Below are 27,661 nucleotides of genomic sequence, written 5' to 3' on the forward strand. Positions count from 1 at the left end.
GATAGCAGCCCACTGAGCCCGGGAGAGTAGAGACAGACAAACGCTTCTCGAACCCATCCCAAAGGAACTGAAGAACATCCGGCAAAGGACAAACCAAGGGTGACAGCGCCAGGCCAAGACACCAACGTTCAAAGTTACCCCAATGCCTACCATAGGACTGAAGGGTAGAAGGCTTCCAAGACTGCTGAATAGCCAAGGCTAAATGCTCTGGGAGACCCCTATTCCGCCACCCCTGCCTCTCAACCGCCAAACCGACAGCCGAAGCCGCCGCAGGGGCAACATCGGAGAGGACCGTAACGGAGACGGAGGGAAGGGAAAGAACCACGGACCCTGAACAGCCAACAGCATTAGAGTGGGAAACCAAGACCTGCGGGGCCACAAAGGCACCACCACCACCTCCCGATCCTCCATCAGCAACCGAGACAGAAAGCGAGATATCAGAACCAGAGGAGGAAAGGCATAAAGCAGGCGGGAAGGCCAAGGAAGGGACAGGGCATCCACCCCCCAAGACCCCTCCGGAGGAATCCAGGAGAAGAACCGGGGAAGCTGCGCATTGAGCCGGGAAGCAAAGAGGTCCCGAAAGGGAAGACCAAACCTCATGCACACCAGATGAAAGGCTACCGGGGTCAAGGCCAACTCCAGGGAGGCAGGAAAAAAATCGACTGAGGGCATCCGCCACCCCATTGTCCACCCCCCGGACATGTACAGCCACCAGGGACAAAAGATGGCACTCCGCCCAGCAAGACAAGGGGGACACCACCGCATTCAGGGACCGAGAACGGATACCGTCCTGGTGATTCAAGTAGGCCACCGTCACCAAGTTGTCCGACCGAACCAACAAATGCTGGCCCATCAGAAGGAGCCGAAACCCCCGGACAGCCCGACACACAGCAGACAACTCCCGCCAGTTCGAAGACTGACGACCCTCCAGGAGGGACCAACGACCCTGAAGGCACTCCGACCCCAAAGTCACCCCCCAGCCCAGAGCGCTGGCATCCGTCGTAAGGACCACCGGAGGTGGAGACTGCAGAGGCAAGCCCTTGTCCAGAGTGGACGACAGAGACAACCAACGCAGGGCAGGAAGGATCGACAGGGACACAGGAACTTAAAGGTACAAGTCCCCCGACAAGGGATCCCACCGAGCCAGGAGGTAGGACCACAGAGGACGAAGATGGAAACGCGCCCAAGGCACCGTGAACATTGTGGCCGCCATCATACCCAGAAGGCGCAACCAAAGACGGACCCGGAAGGACCGACCCACCAGAAACCGATGTGCCAGGGAACACATGGTCACAGCACGAGCCACTGGCAGGAAGACCCGATTCAAATCCGTGCCGAAACGCGCCCCTATGAACTGCAAGTCCTGAGACGGCAGAAGCTGGCATTTGGGGAGATTCAACAGGAACCCATGGTCCCGCAAGGCCGAACACACCAACCTCTGATCCCTTAACAACAGATCCGCGGAGGGAGCATGCAGGAGCCAATCATCCAGATACGGATAAACCGTCATACCCTGGAGGAGCAAGAAAGCCACCAAGGGAGCCACCACATTGGTAAACACCCTGGGAGCCGATCTCAGGCCGAAGGGAAGAACCATGAACTGGTAATGCACCCCCAGAAGACAAAACCGCAGGAAAGGACGAGAAAGTGGATGGACAGGCACGTGATAATAGGCATTCTGAAGGTCCAGAGTGCACATGTAATGACCCTGGAGAACCAGAGGGATCACCCGCTGAAGAGTCTCCATCTTGAAAGGAACCCGCAGCACAAACTTGTTCAGGGCCTTCAGATCTAGCACCAGATAAAAACCTCCCGTTATCTTGGGGACCAGAAAAATGATTGAATAAAATCCCCGACCCCTATCCCCAGGAGGAACCACCTGCACAGCCCTCTTGTCCAACAGAGACTGCACCCCCTGAGACAGCTCCTCCCTCTTGACCCGACAGGACGGCCAGGGAGTTTGACGGACCCCCGAGTCCGGAGGAGGGACGGAAAACTCCAGGAGGTACCCCAAGCGGATAACGTCTAGGACCCACAAGTCTGTACAGGAGGACATCCAGGCCGGAAGAAAGAACCGAAACCGACCTCCGACCAAGGATCCGACCTCGGATCCCAGATAGTCAGGAACGAGGCTTCGCAGGAGGGGACTTCGCCTTCTTGTCCCGACCCCGACCAGGCTGAAAACGACCACGACCCCTGGAACACTGCCTGTGAGAGGAAGGACGAAAGAAGGGCTTAGGCTTAGAAGAAGCAGGAACAGCCGAGGACTGCTTGAAAGATGAAGAATGTTTCTTCTCCTTGAATAGCCGATGCAACCTGCCCTCCAACTCCGTCCCAAACAACATGGAACCCTGAAAGGGCAAACGCAGTGCAGCAGACTTCTGAGCCGAATCCGTCTTCCAGTCCTTCAGGACCTAGTTCCTATGAGCAGCACCCCCAGAGAGGGCAGAAGCACGCACAACGTCGAAGGAAACGTCAGACAGAAACTCCACCTGACGCTCAACATGAGCCAGAATATCAGAACAGTCAGTGGCATTATCCATGGAACCATACAAAGTCTTCAAGTCCGACAGCAGAGACTGAGCAACATAAGTCCCGTAGATGCCAGCCCGCAGAGCCGGATGAGAGCCAGAATAAACTTTACGCAGGGAAGCGTCCACTCTTTTGTCCACAGGATCACGCACAATAGCATCTTCAGCCAACGAAGTGCGCCCCACCAGACTTGCCACAAAAGAATCCACAGGAACAGAGTCCGGCAAATCCTTGGCCATATCCTGAAGAGTATAGAGTTTAGCCATGAAGCGAGGAAGCAGAATGCGATCCGGATCCTTCCACTCCCGATCCAAAACCTCCTTGACACAAGGATGGACAGGCATAACCACAGGAGCAGCGCACTGGAACTGGCGAAGCAAGGAACCCCCAGAAGTACCCGGGACATCATCAGCAGGGAACCCCATATTCGCCTTAACATGACTCAACAAGTCCGGCAACATGTCTTTGTCCACATATTTGCCATTAACCACATCACCCTCCAACCATCCATCCTCAAACCCAGAGGAAGAAGAAGAAGAAGGAGGCAGAGCACGACTGGACCTGGACTTGGACTTGGATTTGGACCCGGACCTGGGACCCCCCCATCTACAACAAAGTCTCCTTAATCAGCTCCTTCAATCTTGCATCACCACCCTTGGAACGATGCCGGGACTGCGCCGGAGAAGGAGACGAGGACGAGGAAGAAGAAGAAGAGGAGGACTCCACAACATGCCTGCTCTTCTTAGCATGTTTCCCATGACAAGGCACTGGAAAGCAGCGAGGGACCGAAGCCCACCACTCCCAGCAGGACACTCAATTGAGAGCAGGACCCCAGGCAAGACTGCAGTAAGCCCACCAGAGCACAAGGGCTAATCCAGCACCACCCAGGAAACGGCAGAAACAGAGTATCAACCACCTCCACAGTCAGCGAAAACCAAATGAGCAGCACCATGCATCACACACTCAAAGAACAGAATGCAGGCACCGCCAAATAACAAACGCTTTTAAAGCGCAAAAAAACGCTATGCGGTACTTACAGGAGGAGCTCGCGAACAGCCACCACGAAACAGCCACCAGCCGCCCATCGCACCCGCCTGACTTCCTGCCCCAAACAGAGGAAGTCAGGCATACTCCGGAAGGAAGCGCCCCAGCCGTACAGGGGCCGCCACACCACGGAGCAGCAGGAAACAAAGCCAGCGTCTCCGCCAAGCCCGGCAGAACGGAGACGCTGACAGGACACCCCCCGGCGCCATGCAGGAACAACTCCAAGACGGAAGAAAGGCCAGGAAGCATCCGCAAGGAACCCCTCAAGCCCAGCAGGAGGAGAAGCCAAGACGACCAGCAAGCACCCGAAGCCCAGCAACAGGTAAGCTCCAGGAGCCCACAGGCTGCTGGTCCACACTTTAAGAAAAACTGTCGAAGACAGAAAAAAGAACAGGAGGCATGCTGGGTACTGTACCCTTATGTACTCCCAAAAGGGAGAGGGAGGGGCGTACCAGCATTCCTGCTTTTCTTTTTTCTGTCTGGGAGATAGGTTATCTCAATAGTTAGTATGAATGGGACGAGGACAGGAGGGACCTGGGTCTAATGGGTTCGAGTCTCAGCAATGACGCTAAACATCTTGTGATTCTGGGCAAATCACTTAATCTCCCCGGTGCCTAACAAACTGTATCAAAAGCTTTATTCGAGGAATATACTCATAAAAGCACAGACATACATACATTTATAATACATCCATAAAATTCCTTGTTTGTACATACTTTTAAAAACATTTATACATACATAAACCATAAAAACCTTTGATGTGCATTTACACAGAGATCACTTAATACCCTAATTAATAGGAATTGTCCTCCATCTGATGGACCATGCCCACCCCAGATACTTTGCTGTTCCTAAAACAATAGGCAAATCAGTTGCTGTACAAATAATTTGTAGCGCCTCAGCACCCCTGGATGTCCCTAGATTTCTACATACGGGAGCTAACCATACTCTTCTCGGGGTGGCATAGGCTTTGCACACAAATAAGAAATGACCTATACTTTCCTCGGTTACACCACACGCCGGGCAGCACGAGGTCGTTGCACTCCTCCACCTACCCGTCAGTGATCTCAGAGGAAGGGCACCTGATCTTAACTGGAAAAAGAGCTTCCTATCCCCCGGGTTCGTAATACTATCCCAGTATTGTTCCAATATAGGGCACAGTTTGCTTTCTAGGAAGCGCCCCGCCATAGTGTCTGATCTGGTTCTACTCCAGAGTCTGCCATCAATCCATTCCCAATATAAACCTTTGATAGTGTTTTTACTTGGAAAAATTCCCCAGATGGGTTCTCCCATAGATTGGAGAGGCCAAGGTCACCTAGAGCAGTCCTTAGATTTTTTAACCAGACTATTTTATGGAAGGTGTCCGCTTTCATTATGGCAAGGAACCCCTCCGCATAGTGCCTTATCTCTGGGGTAGTCCAGAGGCGCCTCCAGTAGAGAATCGGGCGCAATCGAGCTCGGTCACTAACTGATCTTCTCCCTAGATCAAGACCAAGCGGGATTAGTGGTGTACTCTGGGGAAGGCCCGTGATTCCCCTAAGGAACCTATTTTCCGATATTTGCAAGGGAAGAAGCCTATCAAAGCCCCACAGTTCAGCCCCATATAGGGCTGATCCAATAGCCTTGGCATCATATACGGCCAAGACTGGTTTTATAGGCTTTGATTTTGACTTGTTGTGTTCCACCCGAAGTGCCCCGAGATCTGTTGGTGCTTCAGGACCGCCTTTTCTACATGATGGGACCATTTTAAATTATTTGCTATCTGCACCCCAAGGTAAGTAAAAACAGTAACAATCTCTAGCTCACAATTGTTCAGGAGTATTTTGGGCCGGGGTCTACGTTTTGGTGAGAAGACCATCAGCTTAGTCTTGCCCACGTTCACTTCCAGGCCATGCTCCCCACAAAAAAGATCAAAGATGTTTAAAGCTCGCTGCAAGCCAGCCGGCGTTTTAGATAGAATCAACGTATCGTCGGCGAACATCAGGATCGGAACCCTGATGCCCGCCAACGAAGGCGCGTCAACACCGGCATCCAGCATCCGAGCCACGATTCCATTAATAAATAGGGAAAAAAGCAGGGGGCCATGGTCGTACTCCGCGGTCAATTGGAAAGTCGAGTGATGATTCCCCACTCGTACCCCACTGAACTTTGGCGAAGTTGCACTCGTGCAACCGCATTATCAGGGTGAGTAAATCGGCCGGTAGGCCTATTTCGCTCAGCACTGCCCAAAGCTTTCTCCTTGGGACCAGGTCGAAGGCAGCCCGCAAGTCGACAAAAGCGACATACAGGCTGCCCCCGCCGAGCACCACCGTCCCCCATTGGAGCAGAGCGAAGCGAAACACTTGATCAACTGTATTTGTAGCCCGCCGGAACCCAGCCTGATATGGGGACAGGGCGTTGTTCTCATCTACCCAATCCATAAGCTTGTTTACCACCATTCTCCCCACCACTTTTTGAATAGTGGCAATCAAACTTATCGGCCTATAATTGGCCGGGAGGGACCGATCCCCTTTTTTATATATAGGTATTATAATAGCTCCCTTCCATAGTTCTGGGATTACCGTTCCCTTTGCAATTGCATTTCCTAGAAGGAATACATACCTAACCCACCTCGCCATATCACTTGTAAAAACATCAGAGGGTATCCCATCTAAACCCGGGGCCCTTCCCCCTTTGGCAGCACATATTGCAGCTTCAGTTTCTTTGAGGGAGAATAAGTTCTCAGTTGAAAAAACAGCTGAAATTACCTCCACATCCTTAAACTCAGTTGTCTCAGCATATTGGGGTTTAAAGTAATCCACCCAAGCACCCTCAGCGACATTATTGTCGGGTTTGCTTGGGGATCCACCTCTACCCCACTTGACAATATTCCAGAATAACCTGGAATCGTTAGCCCCGGAGGCCTCCTTTAGTTCTGCCCAATAGTCTTCATCCCATGTTTTTTTTGCTAGTAATACGCTAGCCTTGTAGTTCTTCCTGGCCACACCAATCGCTGCCTTGTCCCTACTCCTAATTGCTCTTCCCAAGCTCAACCTGGCTTCCCTGCACTGGTGGTTAAACCACCTTGCTGGTTTGGGTGATTTTTTCCTATTTGTATTACGGGACCTCAAGAAGTGCGGTTTTAAAAGGGAAAAGAGCTTATTGTGTACGTCCGTTATTTCCCTTGATCCTGGGACTACAGAATTTACAGCCTCCATAGCAGCGATTGCAGTATCCACCTCAGTGCTTATGAAGTCCAGTGCTTATGAAGACTCTGGACTCGCCTGTACACTCGGCCAGTTGAGTCTGCGCATGTCATTAGCCATAATAGGCATCAGACCATCGCTTGGTTTAAGGTTCCCTGATATGGCCATCCACCAATCAGGTGTCACACAGAGGGGATTGTGATCACTTTCCAATCTAACCTCTATTTTCATGTCGCATACCAACTGCCACAAATTAAGGCTGCAAAAGACATAATCTATCCGACTTCGGTTATGACCGTTGTCGAATGTACATGCACCTTCCCTATCGGCCTTCGTCCTCCCATTTAGAGCTCTCATCCCATATTCCAAACAAATGGCATTCAATTGTAATATTATGCAAAAAACAAGAGCCCCCTGTATAGAAATGACGATTCCTAGGACAGGGAAATAAACAAATGTGTAAAAAAATTCCTAGGCAATCACAAAACAGTACTAGCGCAGATAATCACAAAAGAAGGGACTAATGCAAGGAGGGACGACCAGGAGAGTACGCACTAGAATGACGGAACACAGAAGCACCATAAGATGTGGGAAAAACATCAGTAAGCTTACAGACCACTTTCTCACCCACAACCACACACCCAATGACTTCACATGGACCGTCACTGAGAAATTTGACAACTTCAGGGATGAGAAACTCCTATTACAAAAAGAACAACGCTGGATTTACCGTCTTTCCACCCATACCATAGGCCTTAATGATTCCATCCCGTGGAACAGTCTGGCCACATAGACACTCTTGTCAAACTCTTGAGGTACCAGTGCCACCATGCTCCTACATGGACGTCCCCCTCCCTAGCCCATTCTTCTCCTATAAAGACTGTCCCATGCGACAGTAACGTACTTTTGCTGACCCAGCCACTTGAACGAAGCTAATATAGCTAAACATTGCCATTTCAGAGCATCGGCAAACCTTAGAACTAGTTCGAAAGAGCTTCCGCTACCGCGCATGCGCAATCTCTAGACCGCTACAGCAGCCTACCGCGCATGCGCTACCCATGCGCACTACTCCTCCGCACATGCGCATGCAGACTCTACATGAGACAGCGTTTACCGCGCACCCCTCCCTCTTTCTAACCTGAACAGGTGCATCGAGTCTACCAAACCATATAAATAGAGAGCGAGGCGGCCCTCCCAGCTCACACCGGGCGCCGCGGAAGGACGAATAGGTCCAAGGAGGAACCTGACCGAACTACTCGTGAGTAAAACCGCTTGTCCAACAACATGGGGTAAGCCAAAAACTCTTCTTTCCTTACAGGTTAGACAGCCTTGTGAACCTCATTTATCTCCACAGGGTCTCTTTCTCTGCCAGGCGACCCATGAGGCTTTTTACAAAGAAATAACAGAGTGAGGACCCAGAACTAGTACTTTCCTGTACCTCACCTTGTGATTTCGTTTTCTAGCCCACCACTACCCACCTACGGTTGTTTTTATACTCTCACCAGTCTCATACAATCGCTATGAGCTCACCCTAGCCGTTTTTAAGTCGTACACCACCCTATGAGCCGGCCACCATGAGTTCTAAAAAATGCCAACCTAATATGACTCTCCCCTGTACGTCCTGTCTTTGTCCTATGTGTTTTATGTAGAAAAGCTTGAGGGAATCCCCCTCTAACAGCTACAGCGCCTTAGCGAGCGCGACACATAGCCAACAAATAACACAATCACTTAATATAGTTTATTAGTTTATTATTTAATTGCACTTTTTCACTTAACTCTTTGGTCCTGAGGAAAGCCAGCTTATAATAGAAAAGGCACTGGCAGAAACATGTAGACCACACTGGACATGGGAGATCATTAATCACTCCACTTTGTCCATTCGCCTTTTTAAACAGCTAACGGAGGCCCAGTTGATTAAATACTTGTTAACCCTCGGGTGCTGGGACCGCTTGTATAGCTTTTTAATCTTTCACATCTCACTCCTTCACTGCACACGCAGCAATATACCAGCTCCGCAGTCTCCTGGCGTTGCAGCACACCCGGGGCACATTCGGTGCCACTGTGGTGGGCCCGATGATGAAGCATGCCACCGACTAGGTCGGTGGGTGAGGGCTTTCAAAGGAAAATATTGCTTTTTTCCTTGTATTGTCTGACGTACCTGAGTCACCCTTTACCTTCCCTTTAAAGCTAGCTAGCCCCCATTGATACTTACAAATCTCTTGGTTCGCCTTTGGCAGATGTCTGAGCTTCCAGAACCATATCTCCGCCATGGCTAACAGTGCCCATTTTCAGCTTAGACTTCTTTGGGGATTCAGGAACCTTATCCTTGCATACAAACTTAAATCTGTTGTCCAGTCACTTGTGCTCACCAGACTTAGACTATGGAATTTCACTCTTTTCCAGCATTTCCAGAGTTCACCTGGGTCCTCTCAGAGAAGTCCTACAAGGACACAAACAATGCAACCACATCTTCCCATTCTGCGCTCCCTTCAATGACTTCTCATAGAAATGAGACTCATTTCAAAACTGCCTGCATCACTCATAAAGCCCCGCACTCCTCTTCACCCTTGTACTTCCCCGAGAAACTGAAAATCTTTGGTGCTGTCCAAGATTCGCATAATGGTAAATTGATCCTCCTTGAACCCCCTACCTTCAAGCATGAGTGATACATGAGCCAATCTTTCTCCATAAGCACCGCACAGTTATGGAAACCTCTACCTCTGCGCCTTTGCCTGACCATGTCGTGCCACCTTCAGAAAATACCTCAAAGCTCTTCTTTTTGAACTACAGCTGGCCTCACTGCTCTTCCCCTCTCACACTTCCGTTAAGGGCAGACTAACCTCAACCAACACAAACAATTGTTATCTAGCTCATGGTACTGTATGTCCTGCCTACCACTACTGTGTTTTGCAGTTAATACATATGAAACATTCTACCTCACATGGGGCTAACCTGGTGTTCTCTCTACCTTTAATATTACATGTAGATCTTCTATTTGCTTTTGATATGTTCTGCTTTACAGTAAAGTGCTCTGATGCCTATAGGCCATGACCGCGCTATATAAAATCACAAAATAAGTAAAATAACTACAAAAATAAACAGGGCATTGCAGAATTTCTACAAATGACCTTGCTGCTAGATTAGGGCGAGTTCCCAAATTGGTCACTGTCTTTCACCTCGGGCTCGAAAAGTCCTGGCACCCCACCTGGCAGTATACGACTTGGCATGCCATGATGTAGGCCACTGTGATGTATTTAAGCTTGCACTGTACAATAAGCCACCATTTAGGGCCCAGTTTTGCTCTCCCTTAGTTTAGTCCTTTTCGCCTCTGCTGTACGTAGTCACATATAATTAATTTTGTTTTGCGACATTGTTCTGGGAATATGCTGTACATGTTGCTTGTTATTCAGTGACTCTTCCTAGAAATGAATCTGCACATATTGTACAACATTGCTCTAAATATATAATAACAGAGTGTACTGTTTTTCTCCACTCGGTCAGCAACAGGTTCTACCATAAAACACAACATGGTCGTACATCTGCATCTTTCCAACACACTAATTTCATCATATGAACTGTGCCACGTTCCGTTGGGGACTAGAGAGGAGGATCCCGGCAGAGAGGGCTATTCTGGAATTACCACATGTAGCCCTGCCTGAACTAAGTTTACACTCATGATAAGGACCATCTAACTACATACACCAGGTATGAGGTCTTAGGCCAATTCCAGATATCACAAAGAAATTATGTGCTCAAACAGTAAGGGTAGACATAGGCAGATATATAATTTGCCATGATTGGGAGGTTTGCCCTCTACACCCTGTTAGTAATGCTAATTACCTTATTTAGTTTCATCTGCCTCGTGATCGCAGTACATTTGCTTCATAATAGACTACAATAGTTTCAATAAATGTATTGTAAACCTTCATGTCATTCTTATGTTACTATGGGCATGCATGAGTGAGTAAGTGAGTAGCGAAGGGGAGGATCTGTTTCCACTGTTCCCTTGAGGACTAGAGGGTCATGTTCAAGGTTATCAAAATAATCTGCTCCTCTGGAAATGTTAGGAGGTGAGGCATGGTGAGCTAGCCAGGATTTGGTCTGACAGGTACTGACGTTGTAGAGAGACTAAGTCCCCACATTCTAACGTCCTGTTGTCCTATTACACAGTTTTGCTTTACCAGCCGAATCAGTGCAACAACAACACAGAACACTCTATAGAAAAAGCACATTCCTTTCCACATCACAAGGTACAAGTAGTTATGTATTATCTTACTGAGCCCATATAACTCCAGTCGTAGAAAGGCAAGCATAATTCGGTCATTAAAGCAAAACAAGTTTTGAGCCAAACCATCCATCTTTTACTACCCAATAACGAATGGGCCATTTCTTTCATGAAACAGTACTTAGACATCCCTAAATCTGTTTTAAGTACAGCAACATGATGACCCAGCGATCGTCCTGGTATTAGCTTTTGAAATGCATTAAGATCTCTTTTGTGGCTCTGAGGGAGGAGCTATCACAACAGAGTTACTCTTGTGCTCTGGAAAGTGCCTTCTATGATAAGCACTCCATCTAGACCTTCTAATTATTTAGAGGTTCAGAGGTCAAATTTGAGTTGAACTGTCTCACTCTAGATTCAGGCTTGTTTTATCCATATTGATTGGATATCACAGGATTTAATCAGGAATAAACAAACACCTTAAATAAAAGCTCCTCGTAAACCCGCTTTTTGTTGTTTATCCCTTTCATATCATAGGTTTGTGGATAACGTGGATGTGTTCCTTAAAATATTTTATGTTAAGTTATGTTTTATGTTTTAAAGTCACCCTCACTTTTTCACCTCACGCTCTTTGTCACTTACTCATGTGAGCACCTGATATTTTAATAATCCTCATAAAATAAATAACATACGTTATTCTGACTTCCATGTCCCTGTGCATATTACTTATCGCTCCCTGAGATATTGATTATCAATAACGACTGTGACACCTTGTGCCCCTAACAGAGACTACCTACCTTGGACCTTCTAAGGTCATTTCCGAACCACTGATTTGCATGTGGCTGGGTCAGACTGTAATGGCATGGTGTGCAAAAAAACGATTAATTTATGCCCGGATCTCTTTCCTGGGGTGAATGTTTGACATTGTTCAGCATTCCGTCCATCAATTGTTCTTTTTGCATTTGCCACCCTGAGTGGGACAAGTACCGTGCTCACCATGCCATTGGAGTCAAGCTAGCCTGTCTGATGATGGGCGATACCCTGAAACCGGTCCCAGGATGTTTGTTTCCGGTCCAGGGAGGATGAGGACCTGGCGTGGCACTTGAGGCTGGACTCTTCCCATGTGGATCAAGGTCAAGACTGATCTGCATATGGCTGGGTCCGTACTAGAATGGCATGGAGAGCTAAAACAATGGTTTTAGGCCCAGATCTCTATACGAGTGGTGAATGTTTTACTTTGCTCACCATTCTGTCCATCAATTGTTCTTTTTGCAGTTGTCTATTATGTATTTTGGATGCATTCCACTTGGTCGCTTCTGAGCTCACTCTGCCCAAAAACACCAAAAAACTGTCTTTTCTCTGAGGGACAGTAAGATCTCTGTTAGAAAATATGTGATGTTACAACGCCACATATTTCATTGCGGTAGGTAACAACGCAGACGTTACATCGTGAAATTGAGTAAACTTTCAGTGTATTTTCTATGAAGTAGGCTTTCAGAACCGAGTTGTTCTTTTCTTAAAGTGTCGGCCTGCATATACTTTATTTCACTATTTATGATTTTCCTTGTAGGGCCAGACTGGAAGCCAGAGGCAGCCGTCGTGAAAGTAATCAAATTAGCCCCACACTGTAGGAGGCCAGGCCCAGAGGTAAACGCTGGGACATAGCTGGGTCATGCCAGCACACCCTGTTCTAAAAGCAGAATTTGACCTTGCAGACCACTGGCGAAATGGAAAATTGCAAGCTTGTTCTCCTGGGCTTTTTCACTGCAGATATATTGTCGAAGTTTTAAAAACCAGACTGTCTACACCAACTAGATCTAGTAGAAACCATTTTCAACCAGTCAGCTAGAATTTTCGCCACAGCAACATAAAATAGAAGTTTCGTTATACAATCCTCGTGCTCAAAACTCACTTCGCGCATTATTTATATAGGAATAGTGATTTATTAAATTCTGTTACAAATGCATACATTCAGTGCAAAACACACATTTTCAGCAGTCGCTTAAAAGTTTGGTGGAAAAGCCATGTCTAAATGCATTAAGCAGAGGCCCTTTGACCCGGCATGCCCGATGAGTTTAAAACGCGTCATGCACGTGATTTACGGCCTCCGAGCAGGAGAGCTGCGTAGACTCTTTCCAAGAGCCAGGAATACTTACCGAGCACGAAGGTGACTGGGATTTGCTCAGCGTATTTGTCACAGTACAATGCTAATTTTTCAAAGTATCGTTTCTCGCTTTCTGAAAGATGAAACCTGAAGCAGAAATAAAATGTATTTGTAGACTCCTTTGCCGTTCTCGTTTGATGGTTTTATGACTGACAGGAGAGCATGCGAAAATCAAAAAGCACAGCACACACTTAACAGACAAATAATATATTATTATGTATATAGTACTTTGTAAGCAGCTTGCCCTACGACAGCGCTGCAAGTAATAGTGAGGCAAGTCAATGCTACTCTGAAATTATTTTTAGTACCATGTTCCTCCAGGGGCTACCAGAGTTACTGAAGTATGTGGGCCTTATTTACTATTCCTAATTATTTCTTCAACGCCGCGTAGTAAGGCAAGTTGTGGAGTTTCGTGGATGGGAGAGAGCTGAACAGTGTCATATTTACCAAGATATGGTGCTGTTCAGCTCCTTCTATGCCCTGGCACACTTGTGGCTGTCTAGTGCTAACGCAGGCAACCTTGCAACATAGTTCAGGGGTGCCTGTGTCACGGGAAGGATTGTTTTTGGGCAGGAAGGGACACTTACCTGCACAAATGCAATCCTTATGGGCATATTCCATATTCTGCAGAGTAGAGTGGCGTAGAGTGGAGTGGTGTAGAGTAGAGAAAGTGGAGTAGAGCAGAGTGGTATGTGTATATTAGAGTGGCGTAGGGTAGTGTGGCGTAGAGTACAGTAGTGCAGAGTGACATAGAGTGAGATGGAGTTGATAGCGTGGAGTGGTGCAGAGTAGCGTGGAATGCCGTAGAGTGCTATAGATTAGAGTGGCGTAGAGTAGAGTGGTGTAGAGTGGTATATAGTGGGGTGGAGTGGAGTGGAGTTGAGTGGCATGGAGTTGAGAGAAGTGGCTAGAGTGGTGTAGTGGCATTGAGTGGAGTGCAGTGGCATGGAGTAGAGTGAAGTGGACTGCAACTGAGTAGAGTAGAGTGGCATAGAGTACAGTTGTGTAGAGTGAAGTGATGTAGTGTGGCATGGTGTGTGTGCCCGGGGCCGCTCCCCCACACCCTGTGAACGCGCGCATACCCTCCCTCCCCCCCACCTGCCCGGCATGCTGGCCGCGACATGCAGTTGAAGAACACTGGTGCAGCTGTGGGGGTGCTGACTGGGGCTCTTTCAGGGTGTGATGGCTAATGCAGTTGTCTTAGGTGCTTTGTAACATTTTAATGGTGACACAGCTGCACATGTATTGTATTGCTGGATTGATGTGTAGTGGCTGCTGATGCTCCCTTGGGAACGCTGTTGGTGCAGTGAGCATGGGCGCTGGTGCAAGAACGGACTGGTGCGGATGTGGGCGAGGCCGTGACAGGCATAAATGGTGCTAAGTGTGGTCATCGACTTATAGGGACCATGGTATAACAATCTAGGTTCACAGGCACTTCATGGATGCAGTAGCATGGAAGCTTAGGTAATTGTGAATAATTGCGCAATGCTAATGTGACTGTGTCGGTTGAGGGTCATTTGGGGAGCAACAGTGGGTCCCTGGTGCACCTGTTGTCCAGGGAGTGGATGGGCCGCGCACAGCATATGCACAAGTTTACAGAGACGGATTGATGGTGCAGCTTGCGCGGCAGATGAGCATTAATGCAGTTGTGCAACTCACTGGTTGTGCCGGGGGGGGGGCGGGGATTTCATTAGTGTGGTTGTGAGAGGTTTGGTGGTGCCTAGTACCGATGTCTGGGGTGGGTGGACACTGGTGCAACGGGGGCAGACTTGGTGTTCACTAGTACATCTGTTGTGGGGCAGGAGTCGGTGGGGCTGGCACCTTTGTGTATCTGCTTTTGGGCAGACTGATCACAAGTGCATCCGTGAGTTTGTGGTGGATCACTGGTGCAACAAGGAGGGATCGGCCTTCACTCATGCAGCTGCTGGGGAACCGACGTTGATGTGAAAAGCTATGAGCGAACTGGACATTCTATTTTTAAGTGGATGAATCGTTTACTAGTGCTGCTGCGGTGCACTAGTGCAGAAGGGAGCCTGAGGTGTTCATATATTCATCTTCGAGGACTGCGGCATGTTCACTGGTGCCGGGAAGGCTTCGCTAGTGCAGTTGTTCTTGGGTTAGGAACGCACTGGTACAGCTGTGATGTAATAGGTCGAGCCCTGGGTCTGCTTCGGGCTGCATGTGGGGTATATTCGGGTTCACTGGTGCAGCTGCGAGTAGGAATGTGGTTCACCAGTGATGTAGTGGGAACGAGTGGTGCAGGTGTGTAACGCTTGCAGGCACTGCAACCTCTTCTGGGTTGTACACTGGAAACTGGTTCAACTTTGGGGTATTCTATTTGCATTCACCTGTACAGCTGCAGTGGGGGTGGGGCGTTCCAGCATGCAGCTTTTGGGTTTAGTGCAAGGCACCATTTCTTTTTGTGCTAAGTGGCACTTGTTTTCCGGCTATCTGTAATGAGCAGGGGCAGCTGGGCATTTAGGATATAACTACAACCTGCAATTGTAAGGTGTTCTTCTTAAAGCGCCCTGAAGCTTCTCCCTTGTACATGTGGTGGGGTGCCGGAAGGTCATTCATTGGAGCAGGTCCATGCTGCATGCATGACGTCAGCTCCCATGCAGCCTGCAGGCAGCCTGCCTTTGGAGATGCATCTCGAGGGAGGAGACGGTGCAGCTGACTGTGCAGCACCTACTCCTAGAATCTACCAGGATTCCTCTGTTTTGACAAATTAACGGCCACATGCATCAATCTTCCCGTTTGCGATTTCTTAATTGAGAAAATTAAGGAATCGAATTAAGAAATTGCAAACGGCTATGCATGAAAAAATCACAAATTTATTTGCGATTCCTTATTTTTCCTTAATTGCGATTCACAATTTGCCGCCATAAGTGTGGCAGGGTATGCTCAGACGTGAGTCCCTTGCTCACTTTGCCACTAGATTCAAGCAAGCCAGGCTGAAGACGGCTGGAGTGCCAGAAACCGGTCCTCGGAAGCTTGTTTCCGGTCCAGGGAAGACATGGCTTGGCAGTTCGGGCTGGACTGTTCCCATGAGGCACAGGGTCAGACTTATTTGCATATAGCCATGTCTGAACTGGGGTGGCAGAGTGGGCTAAAGAACGGTGATGGATTCAACCCAGATCTTTTGACTGGGTGTGAGTGTTTGCTTGATTCAGATGCTCCGTCCATCACCACCCCCTTTTGTACCGCTTTTGGCCGCCATAAGTGTGGCAGGGTATGCTCAGACGTGAGTCCCTTGCTCACTTTGCCACTGGATTAGAGCAAGCCGGGCTGAAGACGGCTGGAATGCCAGAAACCGGTCCTCGGAAGCTTGTTTCTGGTCCAGGGAAGACATGGCTTGGCAGTTCGGGCTGGACTGTTCCCATGAGGCACAGGGTAAGACTGATTTGCATATAGCCATGTCTGAACTGGGGTGGCAGAGTGGGCTAAAGAACGATGATGGATTCAACCCAGATCTTTTGACTGGGTGTGAGTGTTTGATTGATTCAGATGCTCCGTCCATCACCACCTCCTTTTGTACCGCTTTTGGCCGCCATAAGTGTGGCAGGGTATGCTCAGACGTGAGTCCCTTGCTCACTTTGCCACTGGATTTAAGCAACCCGGGCTGAAGACGGCTGCAATGCCAGAAACCGGTCCTCAGAAGCTTGTTTCCGGTCCAGGGAAGACATGGCTTGGCAGTTCGGGCTGGACTGTTCCCATGAGGCACAGGGTCAGACTGATTTGCATATAGCCATGTCTGAACTGGGGTTGCAGAGTGGTCTAAAGAACGGTGATGGATTCAACCCAGATCTTTTGACTGGGTGTGAGTGTTTGATTGATTCAGATGCTCCGTCCATCACCACCCCCTTTTGTACTGCTTTTGGCCGCCATAAGTGTGGCAGGGTATGCTCAGACGTGAGTCCCTTGCTCACTTTGCCACTGGATTCAAGCAAGCCGGGCTGAAGACGGCTGGAATGCCAGAAACCGGTCCTCGGAAGATTGTTTCCGGTCCAGGGAAGACATGGCTTGGCAGTTCGGGCTGGACTGTTCCCATGAGGCACAGGGTCAGACTGATTTGCATATAGCCATGTCTGAACTGGGGTGGCAGAGTGGGCTAAAGAACGGTGATGGATTCAACCCAGATCTTTTGACTGGGTGTGAGTGTTTGATTGATTCAGATGCTCCGTCCATCACCACCCCCTTTTGTTCCGCTTTTGGACGCCATAAGTGTGGCAGGGTATGCTCAGACGTGAGTCCCTTGCTCACTTTGCCACTGGATTCAAGCAGGCCGGGCTGAAGACGGCTGGAATGCCAGAAACCGGTCCTCGGAAGCTTGTTTCCGGTCCAGGGAAGACATGGCTTGGCAGTTCGGGCTGGACTGTTCCCATGAGGCACAGGGTCAGACTGATTTGCATATAGCCATGTCTGAACTGGGGTGGCAGAGTGGGCTAAAGAACGGTGATGGATTCAACCCAGATCTTTTGACTGGGTGTGAGTGTTTGATTGATTCAGATGCTCCGTCCATCACCACCCCCTTTTGTACCGCTTTTGGCCGCCATAAGTGTGGCAGGGTATGCTCAGACGTGAGTACCTTGCTCAATTTGCCACTGGATTCAAGCAAGCCGGGCTGAAGACGGCTGGAATGCCAGAAACCGGTCCTCGGAAGCTTGTTTCCGGTCTAGGGAAGACATGGCTTGGCAGTTCGGACTGGACTGTTCCCATGAGGCACAGGGTCAGACTGATTTGCATATAGCCATGTCTGACCTGGGGTGGCAGAGTGGGCTAAAGAACGGTGATGGATTCAACCCAGATCTTTTGACTGGGTGTGAGTGTTTGATTGATTCAGATGCTCCGTCCATCACCACCCCCTTTTTTACCGCTTTTGGCCGCCATAAGTGTGGCAGGGTATGCTCAGACGTGAGTCCCTTGCTCACTTTGCCACTGGATTCAAGCAAGCCGGGCTGAAGACGGCTGGAATGCCAGAAACCAGTCCTCGGAAGCTTGTTTCCGGTCCAGGGAAGACATGGCTTGGCAGTTCGGGCTGGACTGTTCCCATGAGGCACAGGGTCAGACTGATATAGCCATGTGTGAACTGGGGTGGCAGAGTGGGCTAAAGAACGGTGATGGATTCAACCCAGATCTTTTGACTGGGTGTGAGTGTTTGATTGATTCAGATGCTCCGTCCATCACCACCCCCTTTTGTACCGCTTTTGGCCGCCATAAGTGTGGCAGGGTATGCTCAGACGTGAGTACCTTGCTCAATTTGCCACTGGATTCAAGCAAGCCGGGCTGAAGACGGCTGGAATGCCAGAAACCGGTCCTCGGAAGCTTGTTTTCGGTCCAGGGAAGACATGACTTGGCAGTTCGGGCTGGACTGATCCCATGAGGCACAGGGTCAGACTGATTTGCATATAGCCTTGTCTGAACTGGGGTGGGAGAGTGGGCTAAAGAACGGTGATGGATTCAACCCAGATCATTTGACTGGGTGTGAGTGTTTGATTGATTCAGATGCTCCGTCAATCACCACCCCCTTTTGTACCGCTTAGGGCATGTGTGTGCACAACATATGTGCACAGATTGATTTCAGGGACACCCCTGCACCCTTGAAATCGCATTCTCAATTTGCGATTCGCTAATTGCTAATCGCAAATTGAGAATGTCTTCCCATTCATTCCTATGGGCCTCTAGGCCCATAGGAATGAATGGGGAGGTATTCCTTAATTGCGATTCTCAATTAGAGAATCGCAATTAAGGAATATTAGGAAATCGCAATTTCTTTAGCGATTTCTTGATGCATTGCATTTTGCAATTCCTTAATTGCAATTCCTTATTTTTCGCAATTAAGGAATCGCAAAAAGCAATATTGATGCATGTGCCTGTTAGAGTGGACATAAGGGATGGAAACATCAGACAACAATTATTACTCCTAAACATCTACATACACCCGCGAGACAAAATTAAAGGAGCGAAAATAGTGGGGGGAGAGATAACTAGACTACTGACAGAAGAATCCACAACTAACCTACTAATGTCGGGGGACTTCAACATGCATCTGATGGGGCCACAGAAGAGGAACGAGCTCCTCGATGAGCAATATATCGCCTGGAACATTCCTTGTGAGGAGCCGAGTGCCAAGAAGCGACAAGCACCACACGCTAAGAACCTTGTAAAAGAGCTGGAACATCTAAGCCTCGTGGCTCTAAATGGGCGCTTTCCTGGAGACCAGCCCCCGGCGGCAACATTCTACAGCGTAACTTCAAGCACGTTGATAGATTATACGTTTGCATCCCTTTCATTCTTCAGCAGGATCACAGGCTTTCGGATCGGGGCTCAAGATCAAAGCGATCACTTGCCACAAGAAATCTCTACAAGACTATTTAGAACATCATTAGATACGCCAGTAGAGGACCTAGAGTCAATTTCAGGAGGCTAAAAATCAAAACTAATCATCCAGAGGAACTAGTATCAAGCGCAAAGGCAATATGGGAGCAACGGGACCAGATAGACATAAATGAAAATACGGGAAACATCCTTTACAACGCAACTGTTACAACGCACTACCATTACGACGCAACCATTACAACGCAAGTCATTACAACGAATTGCGCTGGGGGGCGCTCTAGGATAGGGAATAGTTTTAATTTACCATCCAACACCTTCCCTACTATCCACGGGGACTGGAGTTGGAATAGTAAATTAAACTATTCATTATCCAGCGCCCCCCAACGCAAGTCGTTGTAACGACTTGTGTTGTAAAACTTGCGTCGTAAAGACATGCGTTGTAATAGCATGCGTTGTAACGTCATACATCCGAAAATACAATAGCACACTGGGAACACCTAACCAAAACATTGGTAGCAGTGAATAGGACAAGTGCTACCCCAGCTTAAAAAACAAGCAGTGTGCCAGGCCGTCAGAGAACCAATTTCTAAATTTCAATACTCCAAATCCCTGTAAACTCAAGAATACAATAAACAAATTAATTCATAAACTTCGGCGCACTGGTCAAGATCCCATCTTACAATGGGAGTTATCGCAATTAAAAGAAAAAAAGAAAAAAGGAATCTGGCAGACAGAAAGGGAAAAGGATGATAACCTGTGGGCAAGGCTATTGCACGATTCTAATACAAACAACAGCACAAGATTTTGGTGAACAGTAAATAGCTTAGCCAACCAGAATTTGCAAATAGTAAATTCCCACCTGTCAGAAGAAGCCTGGGCCAACACTTTAATGCTCAACGGAGGCTGATCTCCAGAAATATGCTAGAGGCATCCTATCCACATTTAAATCCTCCAACTGGAAACGATTCTCTTTCATTTACATCTACACAGATCACGAACAGGATAGCCAAGGGCAAGAGGGATGGCGCTCAGGGCCCCCAACGGGTTTCCACCAATTCTATTCAAAATGGACCCGGAATACTGGGCTTCGACTATATTACCGCTGTATGGCCAAATAGCAGGAGGAGTTATCATCCCGGACTCCTGTCGCGGTTCAATCATATCCCCAATATATAAGAAAGGGGACAAGAATTTAGCAAAGAGTTATTCGCTAGTGGCCCTAATTGACATCAAGACGAAATATTACGCTGGCTTTCTCCTGGACGACCTCACTGCCTGGGCCGAAAATCAATCAATTATTCCAATCAACCAAACAGGCTTCTGCAAGGGTATGTGGACAACTACTAACATTCTTGCATTATCCCTATTGATTGATAAGACTAGGTCAGCAAAACTTCCTCCATTCATGTGCTTCATTGACTATTCGTCAGCTTTCGACAGGATTGATGGAAATAAACTCTGGCACAAACTTAAGGAAATGAAAATACCATCTGCTCTCCTAAGCCAGTTAATACTCCTTCATACAAATACCTGGGTCCAAGTAAAGTTAGGGGACGGAAAGTACTTGTCCAGGAAAATTCCAACAACCATGGGGCTTAAACAGGGGTGTGTACTGGCACCCACGCTCTTCAACTTATTCATGTCTGACCTTTCGTCAGAACTGGATATTTGCAATTCTCATCCGCCTAAGCTGGGTGGGCTTTCACTTTCCAACCTCTTGTACACAGACGATCTCGTACTGGTCAGCCAGACCCCCATCGGTCTCCAACGCTTATTGGACACAACTAGTCGTTATTCAATATCTAATGGATTATCCATTAACCATGACAAAACAAAGGTTATGAGGATACATCTAAACAAGGAAATCTCAAAATACTGCTGGCATATGGCAGACATCCTAATCGAAGTAGTTGACAGATACAAGTATCTAGGAGTGATCATGGATAACAAGGGGACTTTCAATTTACAAAAAGAAGCAATCAAAAGAAGAGGCAACTCGATTGCGGTTGCCATAAAATCGATCAAACAGAAAATGGTCAGCCCTAGCCTTATCCCATTGCTACAAGTCTGGCAAGCAAAACTCATCCCAGCAATCTCTTATGGGAGTGAGTGTCCGAGGGGAAGAGATGCACTGACTTTGGCGAGAACTGTCTAAAGAGCTGCCAGAATAATATTCAATCTACCAAAGTACGTCTGGTCAGCCCAGATAAGGCTAGAATTCGGCATGCAAAGTCAAGAAATAGCCCGCAGAGGAGCCTATGTAAAGTCTTGGTATAGGATAAAAAAATCTGAAGCAGGCACACTGAACTCACACTTATGGAGGGAAATACATCTAAAGAGGGAGCTTATTTGACAGCATCAATAGATCGTCTGGGACTCGAGGAACTCTGGGCCGCTTCAGGGTCATATCATTGTTTTAAACAAATTGTTAATAAAACAGTGAAAAAGCTATCACTACTAGAAGACAAGGCGACACTCACAGAGAGAGCCCACGGATGGTTTGTGGTTCACAGCTATGATGATAAATCCTCTCCACAACCATACTTGGGCATGGGCTTTAATACAAAGAGGAAAGAAAAATATCTTCATTTTCGATTGGGTATTTTACCATCTTTACCGCGCCTTCCCCCGTGGAAGTGACTCCAGGGTCAGACATTATGCCGCCTTTGTGAGGATGCTAATGAAAGTGTATTACACCTACTATATATATGCAGACGTTTACAGGCCGAACGGAGACAGCTACTAAAGCCACTCTTTGTAAGTAAGCAGATAAGAACATGTAGACAAGCTGTGAAGGCATGTTTCGAAGGTGGAGATGTTCAACTAGCGCGTCGCTTTGTTCAATTCATGGAAGCAGCAGGGGCAAAAGCACTAGCGACAAGCGACCAGACTGCTTAGTCTTGGCATCACTTGGCCAGTCGTAAATACTCTCTCATTGCTGTTCACAACTAACGACGGATCAGTCCCTCTCTCTCAGTGAGAACTGAGCATCGCTTTTCTTACCTTATGGCCTGTGTAAACATTTACTGACAACTGCTTTGTGCATGTTAATATATTTTACGAAAGTTTTATATGTTTTTAAAGGGTTTTACAAAATGAATTTTGCTGCTATTACGTTTTTCATATGGAAATTGTAAAGGTTTTGATTAACCAAACAATAAAAAAAAATATTACTTACATCCTAAATATTTATACCTTTCCCCTCTTCCATATCATTATGGGTGAGGACATGAATTATTCGGACACCCAGATTCTGGAAGAGCTAGATAGGTCAAGCAACAGTTTGGACAACTCTATGTCTGTTTTGCTAGTATTAGATCTAGATGTGAGTGAACCTGGATGTGAGTGAACTCATTAAAGCTTAACCAAAAGAAAAGAAAAATCCTTATTTAGGCACACCAAATGAACTAAGAAGATCCAAAATGTATCACAAGGTTCCCCCTTTGCTAGATTACATTTTTTGGGGGCAGATGTGAAGGTTAATAACCGAGGGGTTTTTAGTGGAATTGCGTCCATTAAAGGCACAAATAAAACAAGCAATGTCAAAGCAAATAGGTCTTGAGTTGGCCGCCAGTTTTTTGCAATTCTTGTGTTAGCATGGTTTGTACAATATTTTATTTTTTGGGGTTAAAAAAAACCCACACATTACCATAGTACTCCCTGGGACTGAATGGAACTACTTTGTGTGTGGATGTGTTCCTTGTGGAAGGACAGCATGCTCTGATTCATGTGAAGTCATCCAATTGCTGAAGTGGGCTGATGCATTGCCCCTTAATGCATGCTGGAGTGGGACTACAAAAATGTGAATGACACCAACCACCAACCAGACTAATGGATGACATCTATCTGAAACCCCTGTACGCAACTATGTTATACACCTAATTATAGTAGAATCAAAAGGTCTTGAATAAGACCGACCTAAAAAAGTCAATCAGTCTGGCATTTGCTGCAAGCCTCAAGAAAGAAAGAAAGAAAAAAGGAAACAATACAAGCAAAATGAAGGCAAGCAAGAAAGAAAGAAGGAAAGCAAATGAAGGCAAGGAAGAAGAAAAGAGAAAGAATTAAAGCTAAAAAATGAAACAAGGGTAGCAAAAGGAAGCAAAGTGAAAGACATAAAAAGAAAGAAGGAACAAACGAAAGAAGGCAGACAGGCAAGAAATAAAGAACATGAAAGAAGAGGGGAAAAAGGAAAGAGAAAAGAAAGCGAATGAAGGAAAGAGAAAAAAAGGAATGAAAGACAAAAAGAGAAAGAAACAAACAAAGAAACAAAGTTGGAAAAATTAAAGGATGAAAGAAAAGAAGAAAGAAGCTGAAAGTGTAATATAAAGAAAGAAGGAGAGAGAGAAAGAAAGAAAAGGAAAGAAAGGCAGGAGGAAGGAAAGAAAGAAAGAAAGAAAGAAAGAAAGAAAGAACATAGGAAAGTAGTAAAAAATGAAAATAAACACTAAAAAGAGTACAACTTATTATAGAGCACTTTCAAATGGACACAATCGTGTATGCACTGAAATAGCAGCAGTCAGAAAAGGAAACCACTGAAAAAGGAATTTACAACAGCACTGAAAGGAGATGGGATCAGATAAAGATGGGAAGTGACATGTGTTTACATCAGAAACGTCCTGCTATCATATTAGGCTCTAAACATCAAGGGGATGATTATGATCTTGCTAAGAAAGCCCTCCGTACAACTCTGATCTGGAGGGCTTTCCGAGCGAATCGTGCTCGGGAGTCCCAACTTGCAAGTACGATGCATCTGTACACAGGCTCCCATAGCAAAAAAGGGTGGGTGGTGAAGAGCATACAACCTGTGGCGGCCACACCCTGGTGAGCGCCACACTGTGCATGCTTGGATCGGGGGACACATAGGCACACCCCGTGACAGATTCGGAGGGCCCCGGGTGAAGGGGGGCCTGCTACACCCCCTCGAAGTATGATTCCGACAGCTGTTTCGTCTCGCCTAGACCGACTCGATGCAGCTGTCTGAATCATGCATCGTAGTCGCTCAGTCGTAATCCGGCTCCTTTGTGCAGCACGATTAGGCTACGAACGAGTCGTACGGACAGGATCGGGTTCGGAAACAATTCGGACGATGCGTACGTGATCTTCGCATTGTACTTGGTCGTTTGGATCTGTGCACGATTCGGTCGGAAAAAGGGCTACAAATCGGATCCGGGAAAGCCAAATCCGATTCGGAAGCCTTCCTAACAACATCATAATCAGGCCCAAGTCTTCACCAAGTCAACAAAAAATGCCATTATGTAGTAAAAATAAAAACACTGGTACTGAAGGGAACTAGCTTGTGTGTGGATGTGCCCCTTGTGCAAGAGGAACATGAAGTCACTCAAAGTAAAGTTGACCAGTGGCTTAAGAAGGCTGACTTACTGCCCCATTCTATAAACTATAATGATAGGAAGCACAATGTGAGTGACAAAACTGCAGACCAATGATGACGGAAGGTAGATGAAAGAGGCTATTTGTAAGTATATTATACATACATTGGTAAAATCAAAAGGTATTGGCTAAATTCAGACCTAAAAACAGTGCTGGGAGCATTTTCTCTTTGCTATCCTTGTTGTCCTTCATATTCATTACTGGTTAGAGTTTTGATCATTTGGAAATCAAGCTATGTAAGCACTCGGGCATATTTACAAGAAATGACTCATCGCTGCACCAAGGCAGAAATAAGTCTAAATTTCTTGCGCCTGCGTGAAACATCCTCACAACACCATGGATGCACCATATTTACAATACAGGGCTCCATGGCGCAAGGTCCCAAGGATGCGTCCGAAATTCTGACGTATCCGTGGGAAGGGTGCCACAAGGCATCTGGCCCAAAAGTGGCGCATTGCTGTAATTGACTCAACTACAGCAATTCATCAAGAAACAGAGGTGAATCGCCAGTTTTGACTGGCATAAGTAGCCTACTGTATAGGTGTGTATGTAATAGTGTGAAAAGGTGAAAAATTCACCTTGCACTCTATTAAATTGCTCCTGGATATCACTCATACAATACTTATGTGTAACACTACGCCTACGTATGTGTTACATAAGTCATTAATGTTGTGTAATGTGTGATTTAGTGTGTTACCTACCTTATGTGTGCACTTACCTGTTGAGGGGATGTGACTTATTTGCAAATTTCATGTCACTTCAGCTGGTCAAATTCCTCTGAAACAGCCAATATGTCATTCCTACACCTGGGTTTTAGAGATGTAGGACTTTGATGCACCTCAAGCAAAGTGGCCCGCCTCCCCTCGATGCATCACTTTAGGAAAAAAAATCATAAATACCCCTGTACCAGTTTTATGGGGGATTTTAGGTGGGAAAGCCTACCTTGCATATATAAAAACTAATGGGTGTGCAGAGAGTATATTGAGTTTAAAATATCGAGTTGCACAAATATCGATTCAGAAATATCGTGGTTCAGAAATATCAACAGCAAGAATACCGTGGTCAAGAATATCAGATTAAGGTAAATAATATCGATTTAAAAATATCGAAGTGTTTAATATCATTTGCAAAAATATAGTTGTTAAAAATATTGATTTTTTTTATTTAGTGTTATGTATTTTAGTATATGTTTTAAATGTATGTGATGTATGTTTTTTGTATAAGAATTGTTTACCTTTTTAATATATGTATTACATTTTTAGTAGTTATTTAAAAAAATGATTTCAATGTTGCGTTTTTAGTTCAGTTGCAGGTTATGGGTTTATAGGGGAATAAAGCGTAATTTAATTATATTAAATTAATTGATTATTTTTTATTTCTTAATATTTTTTAATTGAGATGTGATAGTGTTAAAGTGTAAAGTAATTTATTATTTGTCATTTGTTGTTAATTAATAATAATTATTTAATTTGTAATTAATTATGGTAATTGTGTGATTAATTTTAGGTGTGTATTTTGTGTTTACAGGTGTAAAGGGTGGGAAGTAATTTATTTTTAATTGATGAATTAATAATTGGTTGTTAATTAATGATTATTAATTAACTGGTAATTTATTATGGTAATTGTGTTATTCATTTTAGGTGTGTGTTTTGGGGTTTATAGGGGTAAAGGGTGTTAAGTAATTTATTTATTTTTTATTAATAATTATTTGTTAATTTATATTAATTAAATTATTTTTTTTTTTTTTTTTTTTTTTTTTTTATTGTTTTCAGTGGCAGAGGTATACAATACAAGGATGAGGAAAACATTTTGAATTTAACATATTGGTACTCATTCACGTAGCGGTCAATACATTTTTGACGGAACCAAAGACGAGAAAATAAACCGGTAAAACATTGTTAAATTAAATCCAATTATCAATAGGAGACCATAATTTCCTAGCAAATGTCCTCTTTCTATGTCCTTTCAGTTTGTACACTGCTTTGTCCATTCTATACACATCTAGCAGCTTACCCAACCATTGTTCGAAAGATGGTGGGTCAACATCTAACCATCTTAAAGTAATACAAAAACGATAGATAGACATTCCGATAAACATAAAATATTCTTGGTCAGCTGATAGACTCTTGGATGGAAAATATAAACCAAAAATAATCACAGATGGACATAATTTGATATTAGTATTAAGCAAATTGGTCAAAAACTTTTCTATCCTATTAATATATACAATTAGTTTAGAGCAGCTAAAGAACATGTGACAAGAATCTGCTGCTACAGTACCACATCGGCTGCAATTAATGCCTTTCGTAGCTTTCCATTTGGCCAATTTTGCCGGTGTGTAGTAAAGATCTAAACAGGCCATATAATGTTGGCTTTTGAGAGAGCTATTGATTAATATTTTATTGCTGATCTCAAACGCCCTTGCCAGATCTATCCCTTCTGTACCCAACTTCCTTTCCCATTTCTGTGTTTGTTGGTCAAGATCATCGTGCAGCCTATTGACCATTAGTTGATAAATTGTACCAATACGGCTATCCCTCCTACCACTCTCCATAACAGCATTAGACACCATTTCATCATTATATAAAAGGTTTTTTTTTCCCAAAAAACTACGGATTTGTAGATATTTAAAAAAATCCTTTCTAAGGAGGCCAAATATATCTTGAAGTTCAGAAAAAGACATCAAGGCCCCATTATGGTAGAGTTGCCCAATTGAGTGTATCTGTCCCAAACGAAATCGATTCGTGGGGATATCTTCAGGGATGTCGGATATTGGTATATTGCAGC

The 27,661-nt window shown here is 45.9% G+C and overlaps 1 protein-coding gene across 2 annotated transcripts in view; it reads right to left on the bottom strand.

The window, feature by feature from the left end:
- Positions 1–27,661, bottom strand: part of BEST3 (bestrophin 3) — a 259,667-nt gene that overhangs the window by 168,914 nt on the left and 63,092 nt on the right. For both annotated transcript variants that reach the window (XM_078654059.1, XM_078654052.1), the window contains exon 2: positions 13,140–13,234. In XM_078654059.1, coding sequence (XP_078510185.1) covers positions 13,140–13,234 — 95 coding nt within the window. The remainder of the gene's footprint in view (positions 1–13,139; positions 13,235–27,661) is intronic.

Source organism: Lissotriton helveticus, chromosome 1_1 (assembly GCF_964261635.1).
Source record: "Lissotriton helveticus chromosome 1_1, aLisHel1.1, whole genome shotgun sequence".
NCBI classification, from domain to species: Eukaryota; Metazoa; Chordata; class Amphibia; order Caudata; family Salamandridae; genus Lissotriton; species Lissotriton helveticus.